The sequence below is a fragment of the Barbus barbus genome (assembly GCF_936440315.1).
Source record: "Barbus barbus genome assembly, chromosome: 14".
Classification (NCBI taxonomy): Eukaryota; Metazoa; Chordata; class Actinopteri; order Cypriniformes; family Cyprinidae; genus Barbus; species Barbus barbus.
The window spans coordinates 28133551-28156116 of NC_136742.1; the positions used below are offsets into that span (position 1 = coordinate 28133551).

A 22566-nucleotide genomic window follows, 5' to 3' on the forward strand; every position below is an offset into this window, starting at 1 on the left:
GGGAAATGTAGTTTCGAGGTACAAATTGTTACTTTATAAACCAGGTAAATAAATAGTGCTTTGTTCTTCATTTGCATTACACAAAATAAGTAAATAATTATTTCATTGACATGTCCTAAATCGGAAAGTGTTAAAGTAAAGAAAACAAAATAATGTTCCAATTACAATTTAAAATTTATGATCGTTCAAAAAAGACTTTATTGGGAGACTAATTTTGTTTTTAAACGTACACTGTACGTTTATTATTATTATTATTATTATTATTATTAACACATTCAATACAATTCAATTACAATTTAAAGTGCTTTAACAATATCATAGGAATACATTAAACAATGCACAATTCGAACAGCAATATGGACTCAATATAATGCTTCACTTCATTTTTAAATGCTATAAAACATGGATTTTTTTTCCTGAAAAGTTACATTTATGAATATGAAATTTGTCCATTAAAATAAAAAAATTATAATAATAATAATATATGTGGGTTTGTTTATTTCGAGAGTTTTCAACATGTTATCTTTGTTGTATTTGCTCAAGAATGTCACATGACTGACGTTACAGTGAAGCCCCGCCCATTTTGCTGACCAGTGTGTTTATAATTTCTTCTCTAGTTAGTTACTTTGTGTCAGGAACTTCGAAACTTTCAACTTTCTGCTGCGGGAACCGGAGACTTTATTAAATCCGAGCAGAGGATGAACATACACCAATGTTATATGGGAGCTTTATCCACTAGCATTTAAACTCAGGTAAGATGTAATTAATCAGACATGTATAGTAAGTATTTAATTAGTTCAGAGTTTGACATGTTATACAGTACTACAGTAGATTGACATGAATGAATGAATCTTTCAGTGAAAATGGATGATGAATCAAAGCCAGTGGATAATAAATATTTCTCAAAAACAGACGCGACTGATGCTGGGGTGAGTTTTGAACCGCCGGAAACGCATTTATATAAAAAGAGATGGGTCATAGTGTTATTATTCAGCTCGTATTCGCTGTGTAACTCCTATCAATGGATTCAATACGGAATCATCAACAACATCTTCATGCGCTTCTACGGCGTGGACTCTTTCACCATTGACTGGATGTCCATGATTTACATGCTGACGTACATTCCGCTCATTTTCCCCGTCTCGTGGCTCTTGGATAAAAAAGGGCTGAGGGTCATCGCGCTCGTGGCCGCGGCTCTGAATTGCACGGGCACGTGGATCAAGGTGGCCAGCGCGAGACCGGACCTTTTTCCAGTCACGTTTTTGGGTCAGTTCACGTGCTCAGTGGCTCAGGTGTTTATCCTCGGGATGCCCTCGCGCATCGCATCGGTGTGGTTCGGATCGGAAGAAGTGTCCACTGCGTGCTCCATCGGGGTCTTCGGGAATCAGGTGGGTTTCAGTAAAATAGTAATAATAATAGCATTTCTCATTTAATTGTGCTTTACTGTGAAGGATATAGCTGAAGCGTGTTGCCTGTTCGCTCCATAAACGTAAAAATAATGACTGTTTCCACACATGTATCTTGAACACGCCCCTTTTGCTATTGGTCAGCAAACAGATAGTCCCGCCCACAATTTCTCTTCATTCTTTGAGCCAATGTTTGAGCAATTTGTTAAGGTTTAAACTTTCTCTCTCTCTTTCTATATATAATTTTACACTGTTTACACTATTTTTCTCAGCCTTAAGCTTTTTTATTTCTATTATTTTATTGTAATTTTTTATTTTGTTATACACTGAACAAAATTATAAATGCAACACTTTTGTTTTTGCCTCAAAGATCTAAGACTTTTTCTATGTACACAAAAGGCCTATTTCTCTCAAATATTGTTCACAAATCTGTCTAAATCTGTGTTAGTGAGCACTTCTCCTTTGCCGAGATAATCCATCCACCTCACAGGTGTGGCATATCAAGATGCTGATTAGACAGCATGATTATTGCACAGGTGTGCCTTAGGCTGGCCACAATAAAAGGACACTCTAAAATGTGCAGTTTTATCACACAGCACAATGCCACAGATGTCGCAAGTTTTGAGGGAGTGTGCAATTGGCATGCTGACTGCAGGAATATCCACCAGAGCTGTTGGCCATGAATTGAATGTTCATTTTTCTACCATAAGCCATCTCCAAAAGCGTTTCAGAGAATTTGGCAGTACATCCAACCGGCCTCACAACCGCCGACCACATGTAACCACACCAGCCCAGGACCTCCACATCCAGCATCTTTACCTCCAAGATCGTCTGAGACCAGCCACCCGGACAGCTGCTGCAACAATCGGTTTGCATAACCAAAGAATTTCTGCACAAACTGTCAGAAACCATCTCAGGGAAGCTCATCTGCATGCTCGTTGTCCTCATCGGGGTCTCGACCTGACTGTAGTTCGTCGTCGTAACCGACTTGAGTAGGCAAATGCTCACATTTGATGGCGTCTGGCACTTTGGAGAGGTGTTCTCTTCACGGATGAATCCCGGTTTTCACTGTACAGGGCAGATGGCAGACAGCGTGTATGGCATCATGAGTTCAGCTCATCTAAAATGGGGGCAAAAACAAAAGTGTTGCGTTCCATTGCTGTATGGTTTGTTGGGATACAACTATTTGAAAATCTGGAATCTGAGGGTGCAAAAAAATCTAAATATTGAGAAAATCGGCTTTAAAGTTGTCCAAATTAAGTTCTTAGCAATGCATATTACTAATCAAAAATGAATTTTTCATATATTTACGGTAGAAAATTTACAAAATATCTTCATGGAACATGATCTTTACTTAATGTCCTAAGGATTTTTGGCAAAAATCAATCATCTTGACCCAAACAATGTATTTTTGGCTATTGCTACAAATATACCCCAGCGACTTAAGACTGGTTTTGTGATCCAGGGTCACATATTTTGTCTATATCGCACACCCATAGGCTAAATATTTAATTATTTTTTGCTTAGTGATTGTTTGGTACACATAATTCACTGATCAAGACAAAAAATCTGAATGATATTTATATAAGATTTTATTTATTTTCTTTTTCTTTTTTTTTTGAAGGGGACAGACGCGGGGGGTGGGGGGGTTTGTTGGTCTGGTTAGGGGGACCCCCCAAGAGCTTTGACACAATTCGAACACTATATATATATAAAATTGGTCCCTAGAACCCAGATTGAAAACCCGTTTTAAGCCAACAAAAATGGAGGACGAGCTCAGGATTAAAAAGTGTTGTTAGTAAATACCATGTGCAACCACATAATTGTATGACAGTTATGAGTCCTCAGAATCCCATTAAGTGGAACAGGCCTTTGCTAGCTCCCAAATGTTTATTCGTGGTGTACTGATTCAGAACAGAGAAAGGAAGTGGAAGTGGAATAGGAAGTTTATTGAAACAAAGCGAGTGCAGTTATAAAAACACAGCTATGTATGAAATCAAGCCTAGCAGGAAATGTGGCATTCATGAAACCTCAGAAATGTTTGTTTTTTTCAGTTGGGGATTGCCATAGGCTTCCTAGTTCCACCAATACTGGTTCCAAATGTGGACGATCTAGATGAGTTGGCGGCTCACATCAGAGTCATGTTCTACATCACGGCGGGAGTGGCCACCTTCCTGTTTGTATTGGTTGTCATTGGTAAGTGCAATACCATTTCATTCCAAAGTTCGTATGAAAAGATGCAACATCATTAAAATGCCTCATGTGATATCTTCTTTTATCCAAATAATTGCACATCTCTCACAGAGATAACAGTTTATCTTGCTATCTTGGCAGCATGCTTAAATCAAATTGATTGTGAGTCGTGTGTGACATCCTGTGCAGAGAGTTTCAGTCATTTGAGAGGTTCAACGAAGATTAGGATGCTATCTTAGAAGGCGGCTGTCCATGTAGGCAGCATGAAGTGAGATCTTCTAGTGCCTGTCTGTTTTTCTTTTTGTTGAGTCTTACCCTGTTCTTCTTCCTGCATTGACATATAAAAATTTTGAGCATATAGTTTATACACATAATAGCATATAAATGATTGTTTGTTGGCACACAGTGCCTGTTATTTTGTTAGTCTGCTTGTACGAGTGCAAATGGAGTATGTCAGTGCTGATGATTGTCTGACCTTTAGCCCAAATGACAGAAGGGGAAATTAGATTTCTTTCAGTTTCAACACATTTTGCTCTCTTTTTACTCTATTTGCTTTTTGTTACATTGTTAATGCTAAATGCTGATCCACCCATTTTTATCTTGACAAGGCCACAAAAAAATCCTGTCACATTCTGAGCTGCACTCACGTGAATTCAGTTCTTTTCTCACAAGCAAAAATGCTTGTCTATACAATTAAAGAAAATCACAAGATGTTTTAAAGAGTTAAAGGGACAGTTTGCCCAAAAATGTATGCACTTTCTTTTTCAAAACCTTTTTTTGGAAAACATATTGTACTTTTATAATGCTTTTGGAATTGTTTGAGTTCCCTTCCCTATTTGCTTTCATTGAATGGTAATGTATAGCTGGGGTTTTCTGCTAAACATCCCCTTCTGTGTTCAGTGGAAGAAATAGTCATGTTGGTGAGTTAAATGACAATTGTTATTTTTAGGTTAAAATGTTCTTCTAATTTACTTCAAAATAACCAGTTCACCTGCCCTGTTATGTAAGTCTTTAGTAAAGAACAAGAACAGAGGTGTTTCGGTCTAATAGCTCTGCGATTTAAATTCTGCTGCAGAGTTTTTAAATATCTAGTGTACTGTGGGGCAAATAAGATTTTTTTAGTTTTCCCACTTACAAAGAATGGAGAGACCTATAATTTTCATCATAGGTACACCTGAACTGTGAGAGACAGAATATAAAAAAAATCCAGAAAATCACATTGTATGATTTTTGAATAATTAATTTCCATCTTATTGCATGAAATAAGTATTTGATACAATAGAAAAATATAACTTAATATTTGGTACAGAAACCTTTGTTTACAAGTACAGAGGTCAGGCGTTTCCTGTAGTTCTTGATCAGGTTTGCACACACTGCAGCAGGGATTTTGGCCCACTCCTCCATACAGGTCTTCTCCAGATCTTTCAGGTTTTGGGGCTGTCGCTGGGCAACACAGAGTTTCAGCTCCCTCCATAGATTTTCTATTGGGTTCAGGTCTGGAGACTGGCTAGGCCACTCCAGGACCTTGAAATGCTTCTTACGGAGCCACTCCTTAGTTGCCCTTGCTGTGTGTTTGGGGTCATGGTCATGCTGGAAGACCCAGCCACGACCCATCTTCAATGCTCTTAATGAGGGAAGGAGGTTGTTGCCCAAAATCTCACGATACATGGCCCCATCCATCCTCCCCTCAATACGGTGTAGTCGTCCTGTCCCCTTTGCAGAAAAGCACCCCCAAAACATGATGTTTCCACCCCCATGCTTCACGGTTGGGATGGTGTTCTTGGGATTGTACTCATTCTTCTTCCTCCAAACACGGCGAGTGGAGTTTATACCAAAAAGTTATATTTTGTTCTCATCTGACCACATGACCTTCTCCTATACCTCCTCTGGATCATCCAGATGGTCTTTGGCAAACTTCAGACGGGCCTGGACATGTGCTGACTTGAGCAGGGGGACCTTGCGCGTGCTGCAGGATTTTAATCCATGACGGTGTAGTGTGTTATTAATGGTAACCGTTGAGACTGTGGTCCCAGCTCTCTTCAGGTCATTGACCAGGTCCTCCCGTGTAGTTCTAGGCTGATCCCTCACCTTTCTCAGGATCATTTATACTCCACGAGGCGAGATCTTGCATGGAGCCCCAGTCCGAGGGAGATTGACAGTCATCTTGAATTTCTTCCATTTTCTAATAATTGCGCCAACAGTTGTTGCCTTCTCACCAAGCTGTTTGCCTATTGTCCTGTAGCCCATCCCAGCCTTGTGCAGGTCTACAATTTTGTCCCTAGTGTCCTTAGACTCTCTTTGGTCTTGCCCATAGTGGAGAGGTTGGAGTCTGATTGATTGAGTGTGTGAACAGGTGTCTTTTATACAGGTAACGAGTTCAAACAGGTGCAATTAATACAGGTAATGAGTGGAGGATAGGAGGGCTTCTTAAAGACAAACTAACAGGTCTGTGAGAGCCAGAATTCTTGCTGGTTGGTAGGTGATCAAATACTTATTTCATGCAATAAAATGAAAGTTAATTATTTAAAAATCATACAATGTGGTTTTCTGGATTTCTTTTTTATATTCTGTCTCTCACAGTTGAGGTGTACCTACGATGAAAATTACAGGTCTGTCCATTCTTTGTAAGTGGGAAAACTTGAAAAACTGGCAGTGTATCAAATACTTATTTGCCCCACTGTATGTTTGATAGAGCAAATATGGAGTTCAGTCATCTGCTGTTTTGGGGACAGCAGGCTAAATTTTTACTCAAACGCAAACATTTATAGATGTCAAAACATTGGATTCAAGAAGATTTCCATCCAAATGTAGGCTACCTTTTGTATTTAATGCACAAGACATAATTGACATTTTATTTTATAATATGACTTTTTTTAATATATATATATATTATCAAACATATTAGGTTTGTGCCAAAACCTCAACAGCTTGGATGTTTTGTTTGTTTTTGGGGGGGTTCACAGTGTATTCTAGGACTGGCTTAATTAAATGTACATGTGATGTTTCATTCCAATTTTAGCTTATCATTTAATCATTTTGTTGTTTATACTTTGTGTAATATTCTTATGCATATCTTTATTATATATATATATATATATATATATATATATATATATATATATATATATATATATATATATATATTCTGTTTATCTTTAATTTTATTTCAGTTTTAGTAATTTTAATTTTATTTCACATACAGACATAAAGAATGATAGCACTGATTGATGAAAATATGGATATATGAGGCTTCCGCCTGACAATGACGCTATGTAAATGAAGAGTTCTCTGTGATTGTATGTGACTGGTGACCGGATGAGTTTGTGTTTTTATGTTCTCGTCAGTGTTTCAGGAGCGTCCGGAGATCCCACCTACCCACGCTCAGGCCGCGGCTCGGCAGATCTCTCCAGAGAGCTACTCGTATACAGCCTCCATCCTCAGGCTGCTCCGCAACAAAGCCTTCATCCTCCTCGTCATCACTTATGGTAAATGTCTTACTCTGTGCACAACAGATCCATTCAGGACCTCAAACTGGGGTTCATTATGCTTGCTTGCCATACACACAATCGTAGTTTGTTACTGAAAACATTAGCATGAATAGTTCCATAGTCTTTTAAATTCTGTACATAACTTATCCTGCTACAGACATGAATGTTTCCTCAGATCACACATCTGCTGTTACTTACAGTCGTAGTCACATTGTGCCTATAAAAATAGTCAAAAACACGCTCACACATACACACACAAAACACAATGAAGGGACTTGATCCATATATTATAGAATATGTTGAATATTATAGAATATTGTAATCAGGATGCTGGTGCTAGAAAGGCGGTTATGGGCCACAAAAACTGGCTTTGCCCTAGTATCTTACACCTGCTAGTCTCAAATCAGGAAGCCAAATTGTGTAGCAGCTTCAGCCACATTATTTTCCCTTTCTTTCTAAAATAAAATATTATTTGTTATATTTTAAAAATTGCTGTGGATTTCATGTTATACATTTAAATTCAAATATACATTTGAGCTATTTATAAATGCACTACCATTCAAAAGCCTGGGGTCAGTAAGGGGTCATTTAATATTTTTAAATAAATGAATGCTTTTATTCATCAAGGATGCATTACATTGATCAAAAGCGACAGTAAAGACATTTAATGTTACAAAATATTTCTGTTCTTGTGAACTTTCTATTCATCAAACAATCCTGAAAAAGCAGCACAACTGTATCAACATTGATAATAATAAGACTTTTTTTTTAAGCAGCAAATCATCATATTAGAATGATTTCTGAAGGATCATGTGACGTGAGACTGGAGTAATGATGCTGGAAATTCAGCTTCGCATTTACATTTCAAAATATATTTAAATAGAAAACAGGTACTTTATTATTTTACAATACTGCAGTTTTTACTGTATTCTTGATCAAATAAATGCAACCTTGGAGAGCATAAGAGACTTCTTTCAAAAACATGAACATTTAAATGTTAGTGTATATATTAGTTATGTATTAGCTACGACTAGCTTGTGAAGGCATGAAGATTAATTTCATGTAATTTCATTTGCAAGATTTTGCAAGTAAATGGAAAATGACTGACTTCTGAAAAAAATAAAATAAAACAAGTACTAAACAGAAATAGTCATAACTTGACTGACGTGAACTACATTAACAGTAAGAGTTTGATCTATTCACACACACACACACACCTGTGCAACACTTGCATGAGAAGCCTTTAGCTGCGTTTAACCTGGCTGAACATTGACAGAAATAATCCTGCAAGAATGCAGAGCTCTTTATATCTTTACAGCTTCTTCAGAAATGTGAAGACGTTTACGGTTTACCAGATACACACCATATCAGCTGTCTGCCAGGCTACTTGTTTTAATTTCAAGTTTATGCTTTCAGCCTGTGTCTGTTTTTGAGTTCATCTGTCTTTCTTCTTCAGGGCTGAATGTTGGCTGTTTCTATGCTGTCAGTACGCTTCTTAACCGAATGATCATTGAACAGTATCCTGTAAGTCCCTCCCACCCACCTTCTATCCAGCCAATCACGAAAGCCCCTGACCTACATAATTTACATAAATTACTGAAATCACAACTCTTTTTATTAGCATTATTGGTGGGTTTCATTATTTATTTCATTTGTTTATCCAGAAGAACTGATTTTTAGTAAAACAGAATGCATGTGAAAATTTGCTCTGCTTTGAACAGGGAGAGGAGGTGAACGCCGGCAGGATCGGCCTCACCATCGTGATCGCTGGCATGGTGGGATCCCTCATCTGTGGGTTCTGGTTAGACCGATCTAAGACATACAAGTAAGAGGCTGGACTTTAATCTTAAAATGTCTTTCAGACAACGACAGTGCTTGATAAACATTTGTCTTCATTCCTCCTTGAAGATAAGTGTGTTTTTGAGTCCTTCACCCGTCAAGTCTGTTCATATGCTTTGGTTTAGTGTGTTTGTCCAGGTGTCTGAATCTCTGACCCATGAACCTAGACTTTATTGACCCTGTGACCTTTTGTTTTAGTGTATTTGACCCCTCGCAGCATGCATTTCGCCTCCTGGACGTTGTGATGTTTCTTTTGTTCAGCAGAATGAAGAACAAAATGTTTCACATTTACACACAATATTTTGCAGAAATTGCTAATTAATAAAATGGTTAATGAGTGTTTCTTCAACGTCAGACTTATTGTGTCTCTGGAGTTTATTGAAATGTACTTTTGCTTCTTTTCAAATACTTTTTATGTATACACTATACTGTTCAAAAGTTTGTGGTTAAAAAGTTTTTTTTTTTATGTTTTTGAAAAGAGTTTCTTATGCTTACCAAGGATGCATTTATTTAATGAGAAAAGTAAAAAACTGTAATCTTGTGAAATGTTTTTGCAAATTAAAATAACTGTTATATTTTAAAATGTAATTTTTTTTTCCTGTGATGCAAAGCTGAATTTTCAGCATCATTACTCCAGTCTTCAGTGTCACATGATCCTTCAGAAATCATTCTAATATACTGATTTACTGCTCAAGGAAAAACTGTAAAATATATATATATATATAATATATTTTAGGACTCTACGTTGAACAGAAAGTTAAAAAGAACATTGTTTGTTTGAAATAGAAATATTTTAATACATTATACATGTATTTTAATAAATATAATGCATCCTTGCTGAATAAAAGTATTAATTTTACTTTTTTAATTTTTTTTATCATACAGACCCAAAACTTTTGAATGGTAGTGTAGATTTAATTGTTTTTCAGTCTTAAAAATGTGAAAACCATGATAAAAAAAAAAATTACCAGTACAAACAAAAAGTAAAGCAATCATAATTTATATTTTTATGATGTGAAAATGATTTATATATTTTGTTACACAAATTGAGATTATTCAACAGTTGTGCTATCATTGTGTTACAGTTTTGATGAAACACCCAGATATATGTTAGATTCAGACTTATGCTGATTTACGAAATAAACTGAAATGTTTTTTCTGGATGTGTTTGCAGCTGCTATGAATTAGATGATAAAACTAATTTGTCCAGTAATACTTGGATTTACATGTTGGATCTTGATGAAAGATGTAACCTGTCCTGTGTCTCTGTTATGTCTTGTCTCCACAGACAAACGACTTTAGCTGTGTATGTGATGTCGCTTGTGGGTTTGGTGCTTTATGCTTTTACCTTGGATCTGGGTCACCTGTGGGTGGTCTTCATCACAGCAGGAGCCCTCGGGTACCACAAGATTTCAAATGGAAAACATCTTTTGTTTTATACTTTCTTTGTTGTTGTTATTACAGTTTGTTTGTTTTGTTTTATGTCTGAGTTACAATAAAAACCTCTCTCTCTTTATATATGTGTATATATAGATATAAATAAATGTATTTATAAGTTTGCCTTAGATGTTTTGTTTGTGTGTTATTTATGCAGGTTCTTCATGACGGGTTACCTTCCCCTCGGTTTTGAGTTTGCTGTCGAATTGACTTACCCAGAGTCTGAGGGGACGTCTTCAGGACTTCTGAACTGCTCTGCACAGGTTTGTGTATGATATTTAATGATAATTGTTATTTGTAAGAGTGTGTCTTATTTTGTATTGAAGTTTATAATGTTTTACAGAGATTATATGGAGTTACCAGCAATCCTAATGATTGTGATTTCTTACTGCAGGTATTCGGGATCATATTTACGATCTGTCAGGGGAAAATTATGGACTCGTTTAATACTCTTGCTGGAAATCTCTTCCTGTGTGCCTTCCTGCTGATAGGAACCTTCATTACAGGTGCAGATCGTTCTATACTCATTTACCTGAGTATTTGTTCCTCTTTAATCAAGCATAGAGCTCATACTTGAGGGATTGTGAAACTGTTGTTTATTTTTTACTCTTGGTCTAGTTACTTTTGAATGTTTTGCTTCCTGGTGATGATAATTCTTCTTGGAAAGCATTGTATATTAAAATACATGTGACATTTTGAAAGCTGCGGTGTCCTCTAATGTTTCAGTTAATGTATGATCTATTAAACACAGAAAAAAACATTGTTTTGGGATGGTTATAGTCAGAACCATTCTAGGTCCAAACACAGAGCCAGGTGGGATTTCTGTGTCTCTTCACATTAGTTGTACATGTAAAAAGCACCTAAAATGAAGGTCGATTTTAATCAAATGGTTAGCTGTGTTGTCAGGACAATCGTGTTTTTCATAAATGCCAGGTCAGGGCTAGATGGAACATGGTTTAAATGTTATAAACTTGTATAATTATAATAATAATATTGGCTGCAGTTATTTAAATGGTTAATCCTGGTTAATATTCAGCTAATTTTCCAGGCAATAAAAGTTCATGTGTATTGTGGAATAATTATAGTCCTTCATATAACATTTATGCATAGATGTACAAAGTTGAATTACTTTAAAACTTTGTTTCTCTGTTGACAACGACTTGTCTAATCAGATTGATCATTTTATTTTCACAATTCAGATACTGATTAGATAGACTAGAGCTTACAGGTTGCAGCAGTCATTTTAGTAGATAGTTTGGTGCATGTTAAATGTAATTATGTGAGTCTCATTGCATTTCTGTTCTTTATCTCAGCCTGTATTAAGTCTGATCTGCGCAGACAGCTGGCAAACCAACAAGCAATGGCAGCTGTAAGTATCAAACCAAACTTATCAGCAAACATTTACACAATTGCATGTTACAATTACAATTTATACATTATATGCGTTATATTGGTGATATAAATCAGATTAAAGTTTACATAACCATCCCATCCAGCAATAAGTTCATGTTTTGTATTTTCTGCTAGTGTGTCTCTTGTTTGTCAGATTGATATAACAGAAATCATCTAATGCCCACTAACATGTGCTGCAGATATTAGAGAAAATGACACTCCTGTTGTTTCCATCTCATGTTTCTGTGTTGTTGTGTTTTTAAGCTGAACTCCAGTGTTCATTCAAAGGTGTTTTTGGTTTGATAGCTGTTGTTTCAAACGTCCACAGCAGGAATGTAACCGTGTTCCTGCAGATTCTCGAGGGTCTTCGGCCTTGAGCAACTCCTGTTGCGCGTTTGATCTTTTTATTGTGTTGAAATTCCTGCGCTGTGATCGGATGTCACATGGGAAATGCTCTGAGAATCATACCAGCTCTATAAATACATTTCATCCTGTTCTTCACCATCAGTCCTGCTCATCTTTACACGCCATGTCATGTTTTCTTGATCCACGCATCCCATTCACTCTCTCTTTACAATTATCCTGCTCTGTTTTTCTACATCATTGTCTCTTTCAAAGGTTTGGATTTGGTTTTGAAAGCTCTTCTGCTCACTAAGGATGTATTTATTTGATCAAAAATACAGTAAAACCGTAATATTGTGAAATATTATTACAGTTTAAAAGAACAGTTTTCTATGTGAATAAATTTTAAGATGTAATTTATATCTGTGATCAACACTAAATGACTAAAGGGTCATCAAGAATCCCTAAAACACATTTTTTTTAGATGTTAACATATATGCACAGGTTGCACATCAGTGAAAACAATTACACTCATTATGTCATACATTATGGAAACCGAGATCATTTATTTTTTTAAATAGAAAGTCAAAAAACTGTTAATTTCAAATTGAAATCTTTTGGAACATTGTAAATGACACTTTTGATCAATTTTCAGTGTTCTTGGTGAATAATAGTACTAGTTTCTTTCAAAAACTGAAAAAGACTACTCTTCCCATTCTTCTTTTCCACTTATTCTGTTCTTCCTTTCCATTTTTCCACATATTCTATTCTATTTTCCACTCATCATGAATGGGATGTTTTTAACTCAACCTCCTCTGATCATCTCATTCTCTCTTCTAGTTTCCTATCTGTCCAAATCCATTCATGTTTACAGGTCTGTGTGTGTGTGTCTACAGGCAGCATTGGGCAGGTCAGACGTTCAGAATCATAGTGGGACATCTCTCTTCCCCTCCACACACATGTGATCAGTCAATCACTGCCTGATTTTATTGCTCACTGTGGTTCAGGTATGGGTGGCACACACGATCAGCCCTTCTGATTCACGATCGATAAGGTTTATTTTAATTATCGCTTATAAAGTGATTCATATGTGCTTTTGATTCTCTCTCAGAGTCCAGTGTTCATGATTTTTTTGCCTACTCTGTCTGAACGCTTCACCCTTGAGCTTTGTACGTGAGTGTGGGTTCACTGTAGTTTGGCGTTCGATGTGTACTAACATTTAACCATCATTTAATCCACTAACTGCAAATGTGTGCATGAAACTGGTTTGTGGCCAACAGGGGGCGCCGTTTTACTGATATCTGTTACTGATGATGTGTTTTGTGTTTGCAGGGCCCTGTGGAAGCGTCACCGGCACAAACTTTTGAAGCCAAATTCTAATGTGATCCTGGGACAGATCGTGTAGCATGTTTATGTTATGTAGTTTTTATCTGTCCTTGAACTTTTGAATCATTGTGTGTGTGTGTGTGTACAGGTTTATATAGCCTGGTGGGGACTTAAACCTGAATACACACAGTGGGGACTCATGTCATGGAGGGGACCTAAATTGAGGTCCCCGTGGGTACAAAACCTTATAAATCATACAGAATGAGCTTTTTGAGAAAGTAAAAATGCACAAAGTTTCCTGTAAGGGGTAGGTTTAGGTGTAGGGTTGCTGTAGGGCGATTAAAAAATATGGTTTGTACAGTATAAAAACCAGTACGCCTATGGAGAGTCCCTACAAGGATAGCTGACCAGACGTGTGTGTGTGTTCATTTGAACTGCGTCGAGTGTTTATAACAGCATTGATCAGGTGTTTTTTTTTGTTTGTATGGTGTGATCATTTGTGTTTACTTGATCACTAATCATCTCAAGTAGGATATATTCTATTTTTTTTTTAACTACCAAATGATGATTTAAATTATTATTGTTAACATTTAAAATTTTGTATCTTCAAACAATTTCTAATTGAAAGTTTGAAAAAAAAAAATTCTGTGATGAAACTCATAAGAATGTGGAGTGTTTCAGTATTGTTTGAACTTAAGAATAGAAACCGAAGCTTGGTTTCAATCTGTGCAGTAATACTGAATAACTGTTTCTTTGTTTTTATACAGTTGTTTAGTTTTTTGACCCTAATGGAAGTTCTATAAAGACCATCTGAATAAATTGTAATAAATAATAAAAAATCTAACATCTAAAGCACATTACTGTAATATAATTTTATTTTGAAAATGTTTTGTAAAATGTTTTTAGTATCATTACTACCTGCCTATTGTACCGGACACTGACATTTCATTTATTTATACAGGGACAATGCACAACAAAAGTTGTGCCAGAGTTAGCTATAAAGCTATTTTGCATCTGCAGTCCCTGGGCAGGATGTTGTAACAAAATTACAATATTCAGTCACAGAAAATACAATATCACATCATACTCCAAAAAGCAAGTCAATGATCACATATTTGATTTTCTTTAAGCCATACTTTAAGCGTAGTTTTAAAAATACTAAATGTTGCATACTCTCTAATATAAACGGGTATTAAATTCCATTTTTCTGCTCCTCTAACTGAAAAAATATGATTGTCCAAAAACAGTTTTCTTAAATTTAGTTGAACATGCAGTCACCTCTAACTGATGACCTGGTCTGCCTGATATTGTCCTTACAGAAAGTCACACATTGTTTAAGAGGCGGTGGTGCAAGATCATGAAATAGTTTGTACATCAAACACACATCAGCAAAAAAAGTTGTTGAACGTCAATTTATATTTTTTTTATAATATTGCTGTGAAGATAACTCCTTGGCTTTTTTGCAAAAAATTTCACAGCTTGTTTATGAAGTATATAATGGTTTTAACGTAGTTATACTTGTATGGGACCAACTTGTAGCACAGTAAGATAAATGAGGGTGGATCATTGTATGCATAAAGAATTTAGCAGCAGCCACAGATAATTGGTGCCTAATATTCCTGAAGATCATCAAGCTTGCTCTAGTACTTTTTAATGTTTTTTTTTTTATTTAAGTTAGAATCCTTAATCATACCCAAATAATTAAAATGCTCAACAATATTTATTACCTCTGCTTTAACTAAAATATCTGGACAACACTCATCAACTTTCTTGATTGAAAAATACATTCCCCCAGTTTTGCTCACATTAAGAGTAAGGCAAGAATGACAATCTGAGACTTTGTTCAATGTTGCAGTAAGTTTGATAGCAGCTTGTTCTTTTGTCTTAGCATAAGTATAAACAACTGTATCATCTGAACCTGGACCTCTGGACAAACTGTCAGATCATTGATGTATAAGCTGAACAAAATTGGTCCAATAACCGACCCCTGTGGGACTCCAATATTACAGTCAAGAAATGGTGAGCATGCATCATTAATTCTTGTAAATTGTGTTTAATTTTTCATTTCATTGTTTTCTCATGTTAATGTACTAGTAGAAAAATGTAACTTTCATCATTTAGATAAAAGAACATTATGATTAACGGTATCAAAAGCCTTTTTAAAATCAAGGAAGACAACACCAACAATACCTCCCCTATCAAGACTGGATTTAATTTGTTCAACGAAATAACAGTTTGCTGTCTCCATATAGTGATGTGGCCTAAATCCAAACTGCATAGGATGTAATGGAATATGACTAAGGTTTAAATGCTCTACTAACTGATTGCAAACGACCTTCTCAATTACTTTAGAAACAACCGGTAGAATACCGATAGGTCTATAGTTAGTTACATTAGCAGGATCACCAGTCTTAAATATAGGTGTTATTACTGACGTTGTTTTATTGACAAATTAACCAGATGAGTTATAGGTGTACTGAGAACATTTAACAAATATAGAATCACAACTAAATACATCTTTGGCCTTAGGAACTCTTAAGTTGGCTTAAAAAATTATTAAATAGGACTCAGATACTTCAGAAATATTAAAAACAGTAAGATCGTGATTTGGTAATAAAATATCCTTGCTTCTCACACTAAATCCTTATGTTAAATCTTGAACTGAATCTATAGTAAAATTATTAAATACACTAGCAATTTGATGCTTTTCTTGGATTAAACTTCCATGAACTTGCATTATCATTATTATTACCATAAATAGTAACCATAGTTAATTATTTTAAAATTACATATCTACACTTAACTATAATTTTATAATGATTAACTATGACTACTTAAAAGCAATCCCATTCATAGTCATACATTTTTTAAATGCTTTATTTTAATAACATTATAATCTCTCAAATTGAAAAATAACCACAGATAGAGCTCAAATGAGTATCCATAAATATTTTAATGCGGTGAACATTGCAGAAAAAAGTGTCAGCATTTATATGACAGCATTTATGATATACGTAAAAAATTGTTTTTCACAATTTTATAACAGCATTTCATATATTTATCAAACTGTATAGTAAATTTAAGTAGCAAAATTAAAAAAGAACCAGCAGTAACGTCCCGTACACATTCCAAACAAAGTAAAAACAGCTCGACATTTTTACTCCTTTGATGACTTTCTGAGACAAGTGCATTTGAAAGGGCATTTCAGATGAATGAGGCAGCAGATCATCATTTCAGATTCTCTTTGATGGTCTGTTTGAGCTCCCTGTTGTTCAGCTGGAGGTGTTTATTCACCTGGCTGCGATATACGTGTTCGTTTATGATCTATAAACCACATGTTTGGGTGCTGTGACCTAAGCCTGCTGTTCTAAGGCACCTTCAGCTGTTTGATTGTCTGCAAGTATCATCGTCACCAATACACAAGCATTTGAGGCACACCTGTCAGAAGAACAACAGGACAAGAACACATCACAGCACTGGAACATCACCTCTTGAGGAAATGGTCTGAAATCGTAATAATTGCAAAGGAATGATGTGGTTTTTGTGGACTCTGACAGTCTGTGTTATAGTCACACCGTCTTCATGGTCTCTAACACTATACTGACAACATTGTGTATTAAAACTATTGATAATGCACAAGCAAACCATGTAAAAATTGTAAACCGCAAAAGTACAGGCACCTCAGTAGATTGTACCACAAAAAAAGCATGGAACGATATCTATTTTTTATAAATTAAATTATTAATCTCATATATTAATTTCACTTTACAATATGAGTTTACAAATATATATGTGGAAAATAAATTACCCCGCTTTACCGCATATCATATACAAACTCTTAAATATTAATATCAGTCAAACCATCAACTTTTTTGCATGGAAGAAAGAAAATAATGAGGGTGAGTAAGAGATTACATAATATTAATTTCTGTGCGAACTGACCCTTTAATTAAAGCATATTTACGCTATCCAGAGGACACTCTTAAGACATTTACAGTAATAAAAACCTCTTTATAATAACTATTGATTAACCAACACAACTCTTGCTGGAACTTTAAAAGGTTCTTGTATGGTAACTTGTAGATTAGATATTATTGATTGCATTGATCGCATGAGTTGTACTGTAAAATATGATTTGGTGTATTGCTCTTTGAGCACATTTTGAATGTCACCAATTACTGAAGAGATGCTTTAAACACTGATATCTCAAGTAATACTTCAGTGCCTGAGAGAAAGCATGTCATTATGTGAAGCCTGTGATGCATGACAGCAGAATTCATTAAGGCAAACTAATATTTCAGAAGGGTAAAATCGTTGTAAATAATTGTATGGTATTCTCCCTTAATAAGAAAAAATGACCCTTTTAAAATCACAAAATTCATATTTGTCTCGTTCTAAGAAATGGCTCATTGTTGTTAGGTATTAAAACCTGATGTTCAAGTTATTTTTCTGCATTTAAACAAAGTTTGTTCAGTTCTGTGTGATATCACTGGCCTCTGGATTGCATCTCATCACATCCAAATAACACTGTTAACAGCAGTGAATCAAGCATAAGCCGTGATACACCAGCAGAGACAGATGAAGAGTCTGTTCTGGGATGCGTCGGAGTTCAGTAGGTGTATTAAAGTATACTCATATGCCGTTGACCTCGAGTATTCTCACAGCTTGTTGCCTATTAAAGCAGTTCTTTCTTTTTCTGAGGGTTTTATTAAGGCGCTGAGATCCGCTCATATGTGAACGTGTTGGGGAAACATAAGGCAGAATATTAATATCTTCATACTGATATGCAACCTGCAGAAAATTTCCCCCAACGCTCCATTTTAACAATGGCTTCTTCAAAAAAGAAGGGAAGTTTCCGACCAGCGGCAACCTTCTTTTTGAGCCGTGTAAATCCAGATCTGCGCATCTTACAGTGCTGTGTAAAACTCATTTGGGTCCTGAACAGGTGTGCCGTGGCCTCTCATCTCTGGGCTCTTGCATTTTGGGGTCTTTCTTCAGGAAAAAGGAAGTTGTAGAGTGTCGTCACTAGCTGGAACAAACTCATCTGGCCCCTTTGAGCGAACTGCACAAAAATAAACCAAAATTATTTGCTCATCAGTTAAACTTTTTGACATAGGTTAAAAAAGACTGCAAGTCAAGAGAGGCACTATTATGAAACTATATTTTCTAAATAATTTAATTTACAATTAAAGTCCACATCAATGTTTCACAACTCTTCCATAATGTCAAAAGTCATTTTAGATGGTTTCATTACTTACGTTGATAATCTAAAATACCAATCATGACTTAATAGCAATTTAACTGTTGGTTAACATTATTTTCCCTGTATGGAAAAGGAAAGTTATTTTAAATAAATCATGCACAGTAAGATCAGGAGTAAATAGGGTCAAAATGGCATATATCTGTCATTAGATGGCGCTCTGTCTGGCCTCAAGCTTCACTTCAAGCTCCTCCCCTTCCCTTTAAATCTCCCTGATGGACAGTTAAAGCGGCCAATCAGCAGTCAGGCCAGCGGTGTTGTGGGCGTGTGTTGTAGTTCTTGACTATTGCAGTGTATTGCATAAGCTGCCACTCTTACTGAAGGCATGCTAGATTTAAAAGAGTTAGCAAACTGTAATTATGATTAACTCGTTTAAATTATCCTGACCCATTTATTCCTAGTTGGATTGTAATCTTTCAAGTTTTTCAATTATTCAGCCAGTTTGATCTGTGAGAACATGAGGTTTCAGTTTTTGATCTTATCTGAGATTATGACAGCAGATTTCCACATTGCACGGTCTATAAAATCTCAAATCTGCATGTTCATTAAAGTTGTAGCGGCTCAGCATATAACACATACAGACTGTTACTAAAGGTGTTTCATTAGCCTACTTTTGAGATTGTGGTCACATGTCTGCTGACGTGGATCTTGAGTCAGAGTCTAAATTTAGCCTGCAGTATAAACACACTTCACATCCTCTTTCTGAGATCACACACAAACTACAGCCGGCCTGGGTAGACACTAAATTCAGCTGGCATGTATTGAAAACCTTGATAAATCTAAATTTATCCCTGTTAACCAAACAACATAAGGGTGTGGGTTAATCTTTTTCTCTCATATAAATAAAAGTCACTTTGAATAAAAGAATGAATAAATGGAAATAGAAACACATGGAAAATGTTTACCTCTAGCAAATTTTAACCAGACCATTTTGTCTCCACCTGCTGTTTTTTCATCTATTTTTAACTACAACAAAAACACCATATAACTCCTTCAATGGCCATATTTACATGATAAAATGGCACTTTTCAAAATTATTCTAATCTCCCATATCATTATTTTAGTAAGCCTCACCCCAAAAAAACCTTTAAAACCAAATAATAGTTTTCGATAGTTATGCAAACTATAGTTTTGTAAATAGTTATAAAAGAAAAAAAAGATATACGACCCTAATGTATGAGGTTGCTATATAAACATCTAGCATTTAAACGTAATTTACTGTAAAGTTATTGGCGTACATTTGATAACATCTAAGAGAACTTGAGTAAACAGGACGGGTAAACCAAAAATGATGTCATTTCTCCGACTGAGCATTTGCATATGCAGTATTGCAATAACAGACGGTGATGTCATTGCACATCGTGACAGAAACCACTGCAATGAAAACCACAGACTCTGTGTACAAACACCTGTGAAGCTGTTTAACCCGTTTGATTCACATCGGCCTTGAGGCTCATCTGAAATCACTCTTACCAGCTGAAGATGTTCCTGCTGAAACTGATCCCCCATTTCACGCAGTTTACGTCCAATCTGAATCTCCACGCCAATTCCCACGTCACCTTCGTCTTCCTTTTCTTCTGGTCTCCCTTCGTCCTCTTCTGTGTTTTGTGTGCCATCCGGGACGGGTTCGAACAGTGCGGGGAAGTGGGCACGAAATCCAGCATTTCCTTTGGGATAAAAACAATATTTATATTATTATAATATATAATAATAATTATTATATTGTATAATAATAATTCTTATACATTATAATATTAAATTATTAAATATAATTATTATTATTGTCATCAATTAATTAACAATACTAAATATAGTTTCATAAATATAGTTTAGTTTAAAAAAAAATAAAAAATAAAATATTAAAATGCTCCAGCAAAAATACCACTATCTATCTATATATATATATATATATAATTTATATAAGACAAATCATATTCATGAATAAAAATAAAAAAATTCCAGGTTTGCATGTTGTGATTTATAATGCATATTAGACTATATTGATGCATATTTTATTTCCCTACCATGAAAAAGTGCTCTTGGCCCTTCTGGGGCCCCAGGGGCCACAGTAAGTGACGCAAGGCCCCCAGTTCCACAGTTAGCCCCAAATGCAGTCCTGGCATCCACAGCTCCGCAGGGAGATGATGCATCTCTCTCTAAACCCTGGAATGGTGCCATATCTCCGTCTCTCACTGAATTCAGCACAAAGCTGGCAGTCTGCGTCGATCTGTCTTCAAAGCGTCCGTGTCTGTTAGCCGTTTGTCCCACCTCTCCTCGTGGGCCGTCTCTGTTCTCTGAGCTTTTGTGTCTTAGCGGTGTTTCACGGCAGTGAGGAAGCTGTTCGTCCTCCTCATCATCCATCGGCGGAGTCAGCAAAACCGCCCTGAAATATACCACAGACTGTCATTCTGTGCAACTATATGAGAATTCACATGCTGTTCAATTGTTCTGTCTTACATAATATGACAAAAAACTATTCTTTCTAATGAAGTTGTTTTGCTTCAGGACATTAAGGAAAAGTTGATAAGTTTATTTCTTTTTCAACTCCAAATTATACACAAATATATGATTGGTATGGCATTCAGCATCATTTTTCATTGTTCTCCAGTTCACATCAGTGTAGTTTAGGAACACTTGACCTGATGCAAGTGCTGAATCTCATAGAGAGCTCACCCACATCCACATAAACAATCAACCATGACTGAACTAGATGGGTTTTCTTTGGTTTAACAATGAATAACTAAGATCTGACAGTAGATCAACTCATAAAGTGCAACGTCTGGCATGAAAGTGCAACGGTGAGATGACTAAGGCTTCACAAACAAAACCGCCAAAATGTCAACATTTCAAAGTAGTCTCATGAAAATGAGAGGAAGTGCTCAAGGGTTCTGTCTGCTGCCGTTTCCCAGAAAACAATATGATTCAAATCTGCACCATCATAACAAACAAATCCGTTTATGAAGTGTTCATGAATAATCTGATCAACAGAGTTACATTGCAGATTAGTACAGATGCTTCAAAGAGAATAGTTTCATGCATGGCAGCTGCAGTGAAATTAGTCAAACTGAGAAACTACAAGAAGAGCTTTGAGACGTTTTTTGATGAAGTTGTTTGCATGAATGCTGTAGTCATGAGGACAAATAATCATTAAAAAAGTGTAATTCTATTAATAGAGGGATTATCATATGGACAGATGATTATTAATGAGAATTAAACTCTTAATCCCTGCTGATAAAACCAGCCCAAGATGGTTTGCTGGTCTTAGCTGGTCTCCCATCTTGGTTACCCTGGTCTGTGGGCTGGTTTTAGTGTTGGGTGGGGGTTCAAGGGGCAGACAGTAGACCAGCTTGTCCAGGCTGAAAGACCATTGCAGACCACCATAAACCACTCTTATTATTTAACAAACCATTTTAGGTGGTTTAAATTGTTGTTTTCAGCAGGGAATTCAAAAACAAAGGATATAATACCATAGTAAAAACAAATGCATAAAAAAATCAGGACAACATGAGACTTTATGTGATTGTCACTTTTTGATATTTCAGTTTGATAAAGTTCAGATGGGCAAATCAGAATATTATGTTGGGGATATTTCAGTGTGTTATTATGTTTATTCTGTAATTCAAAGTTTTTGTCACTGTCTTTCACAGATCAAATCACCTTGTTTTTTAAGGATAAAAGAATAATTTCATTTCTTATTTTTATATAGTAATCTACAGAAATCACAAAATACACAATGAAACTGCAGCAAATAAAACACAGAAATAAGAGCCACTCACCCCCAGTGCTTGAATGTGTGTCAGCGCTCTTTTATTCCGTCTTCACTCTGCTTGTATTTACTAACACGAACTCGCTCCGCTTTCATTCTGCGCCTCCGCTCGAGATG

The 22566-nt window shown here is 35.9% G+C and overlaps 2 protein-coding genes across 3 annotated transcripts; one reads left to right on the forward strand and one right to left on the reverse strand.

Annotated features, from left to right (window-relative positions):
• The first annotated feature begins 588 nt into the window (after positions 1-588).
• On the forward strand, positions 589-14278 carry LOC306880010 (choline/ethanolamine transporter flvcr2b). Of its 2 annotated transcripts, XM_079433272.1 has the most exons (12): positions 589-752; positions 859-1388; positions 3461-3602; positions 6944-7084; positions 8544-8611; positions 8809-8912; positions 10215-10325; positions 10521-10626; positions 10758-10869; positions 11677-11732; positions 12994-13104; positions 13430-14278. In XM_079433272.1, the coding sequence occupies exons 2-11, from the start codon at positions 864-866 to the stop codon at positions 13060-13062; spliced, it is 1434 nt and encodes a 477-aa protein (XP_079289398.1). In that variant the 5' UTR covers positions 589-752; positions 859-863; the 3' UTR covers positions 13063-13104; positions 13430-14278. The 2 variants fall into 2 exon arrangements, with proteins under 2 accessions (XP_079289398.1, XP_079289399.1); XM_079433273.1 differs by lacking the exon at positions 12994-13104 and having other exon boundaries at positions 596-752.
• A 2014-nt stretch (positions 14279-16292) lies between these two features.
• On the reverse strand, positions 16293-22548 carry LOC306880080 (uncharacterized protein). The gene is made up of 4 exons (XM_079433366.1): positions 22460-22548; positions 20708-21066; positions 20157-20350; positions 16293-18485 (listed from the first exon to the last, which is right to left on the reverse strand). The coding sequence occupies exons 2-4, from the start codon at positions 21042-21044 to the stop codon at positions 18384-18386; spliced, it is 633 nt and encodes a 210-aa protein (XP_079289492.1). The 5' UTR covers positions 21045-21066; positions 22460-22548; the 3' UTR covers positions 16293-18383.
• Between the last annotated feature and the right edge of the window lie 18 nt (positions 22549-22566).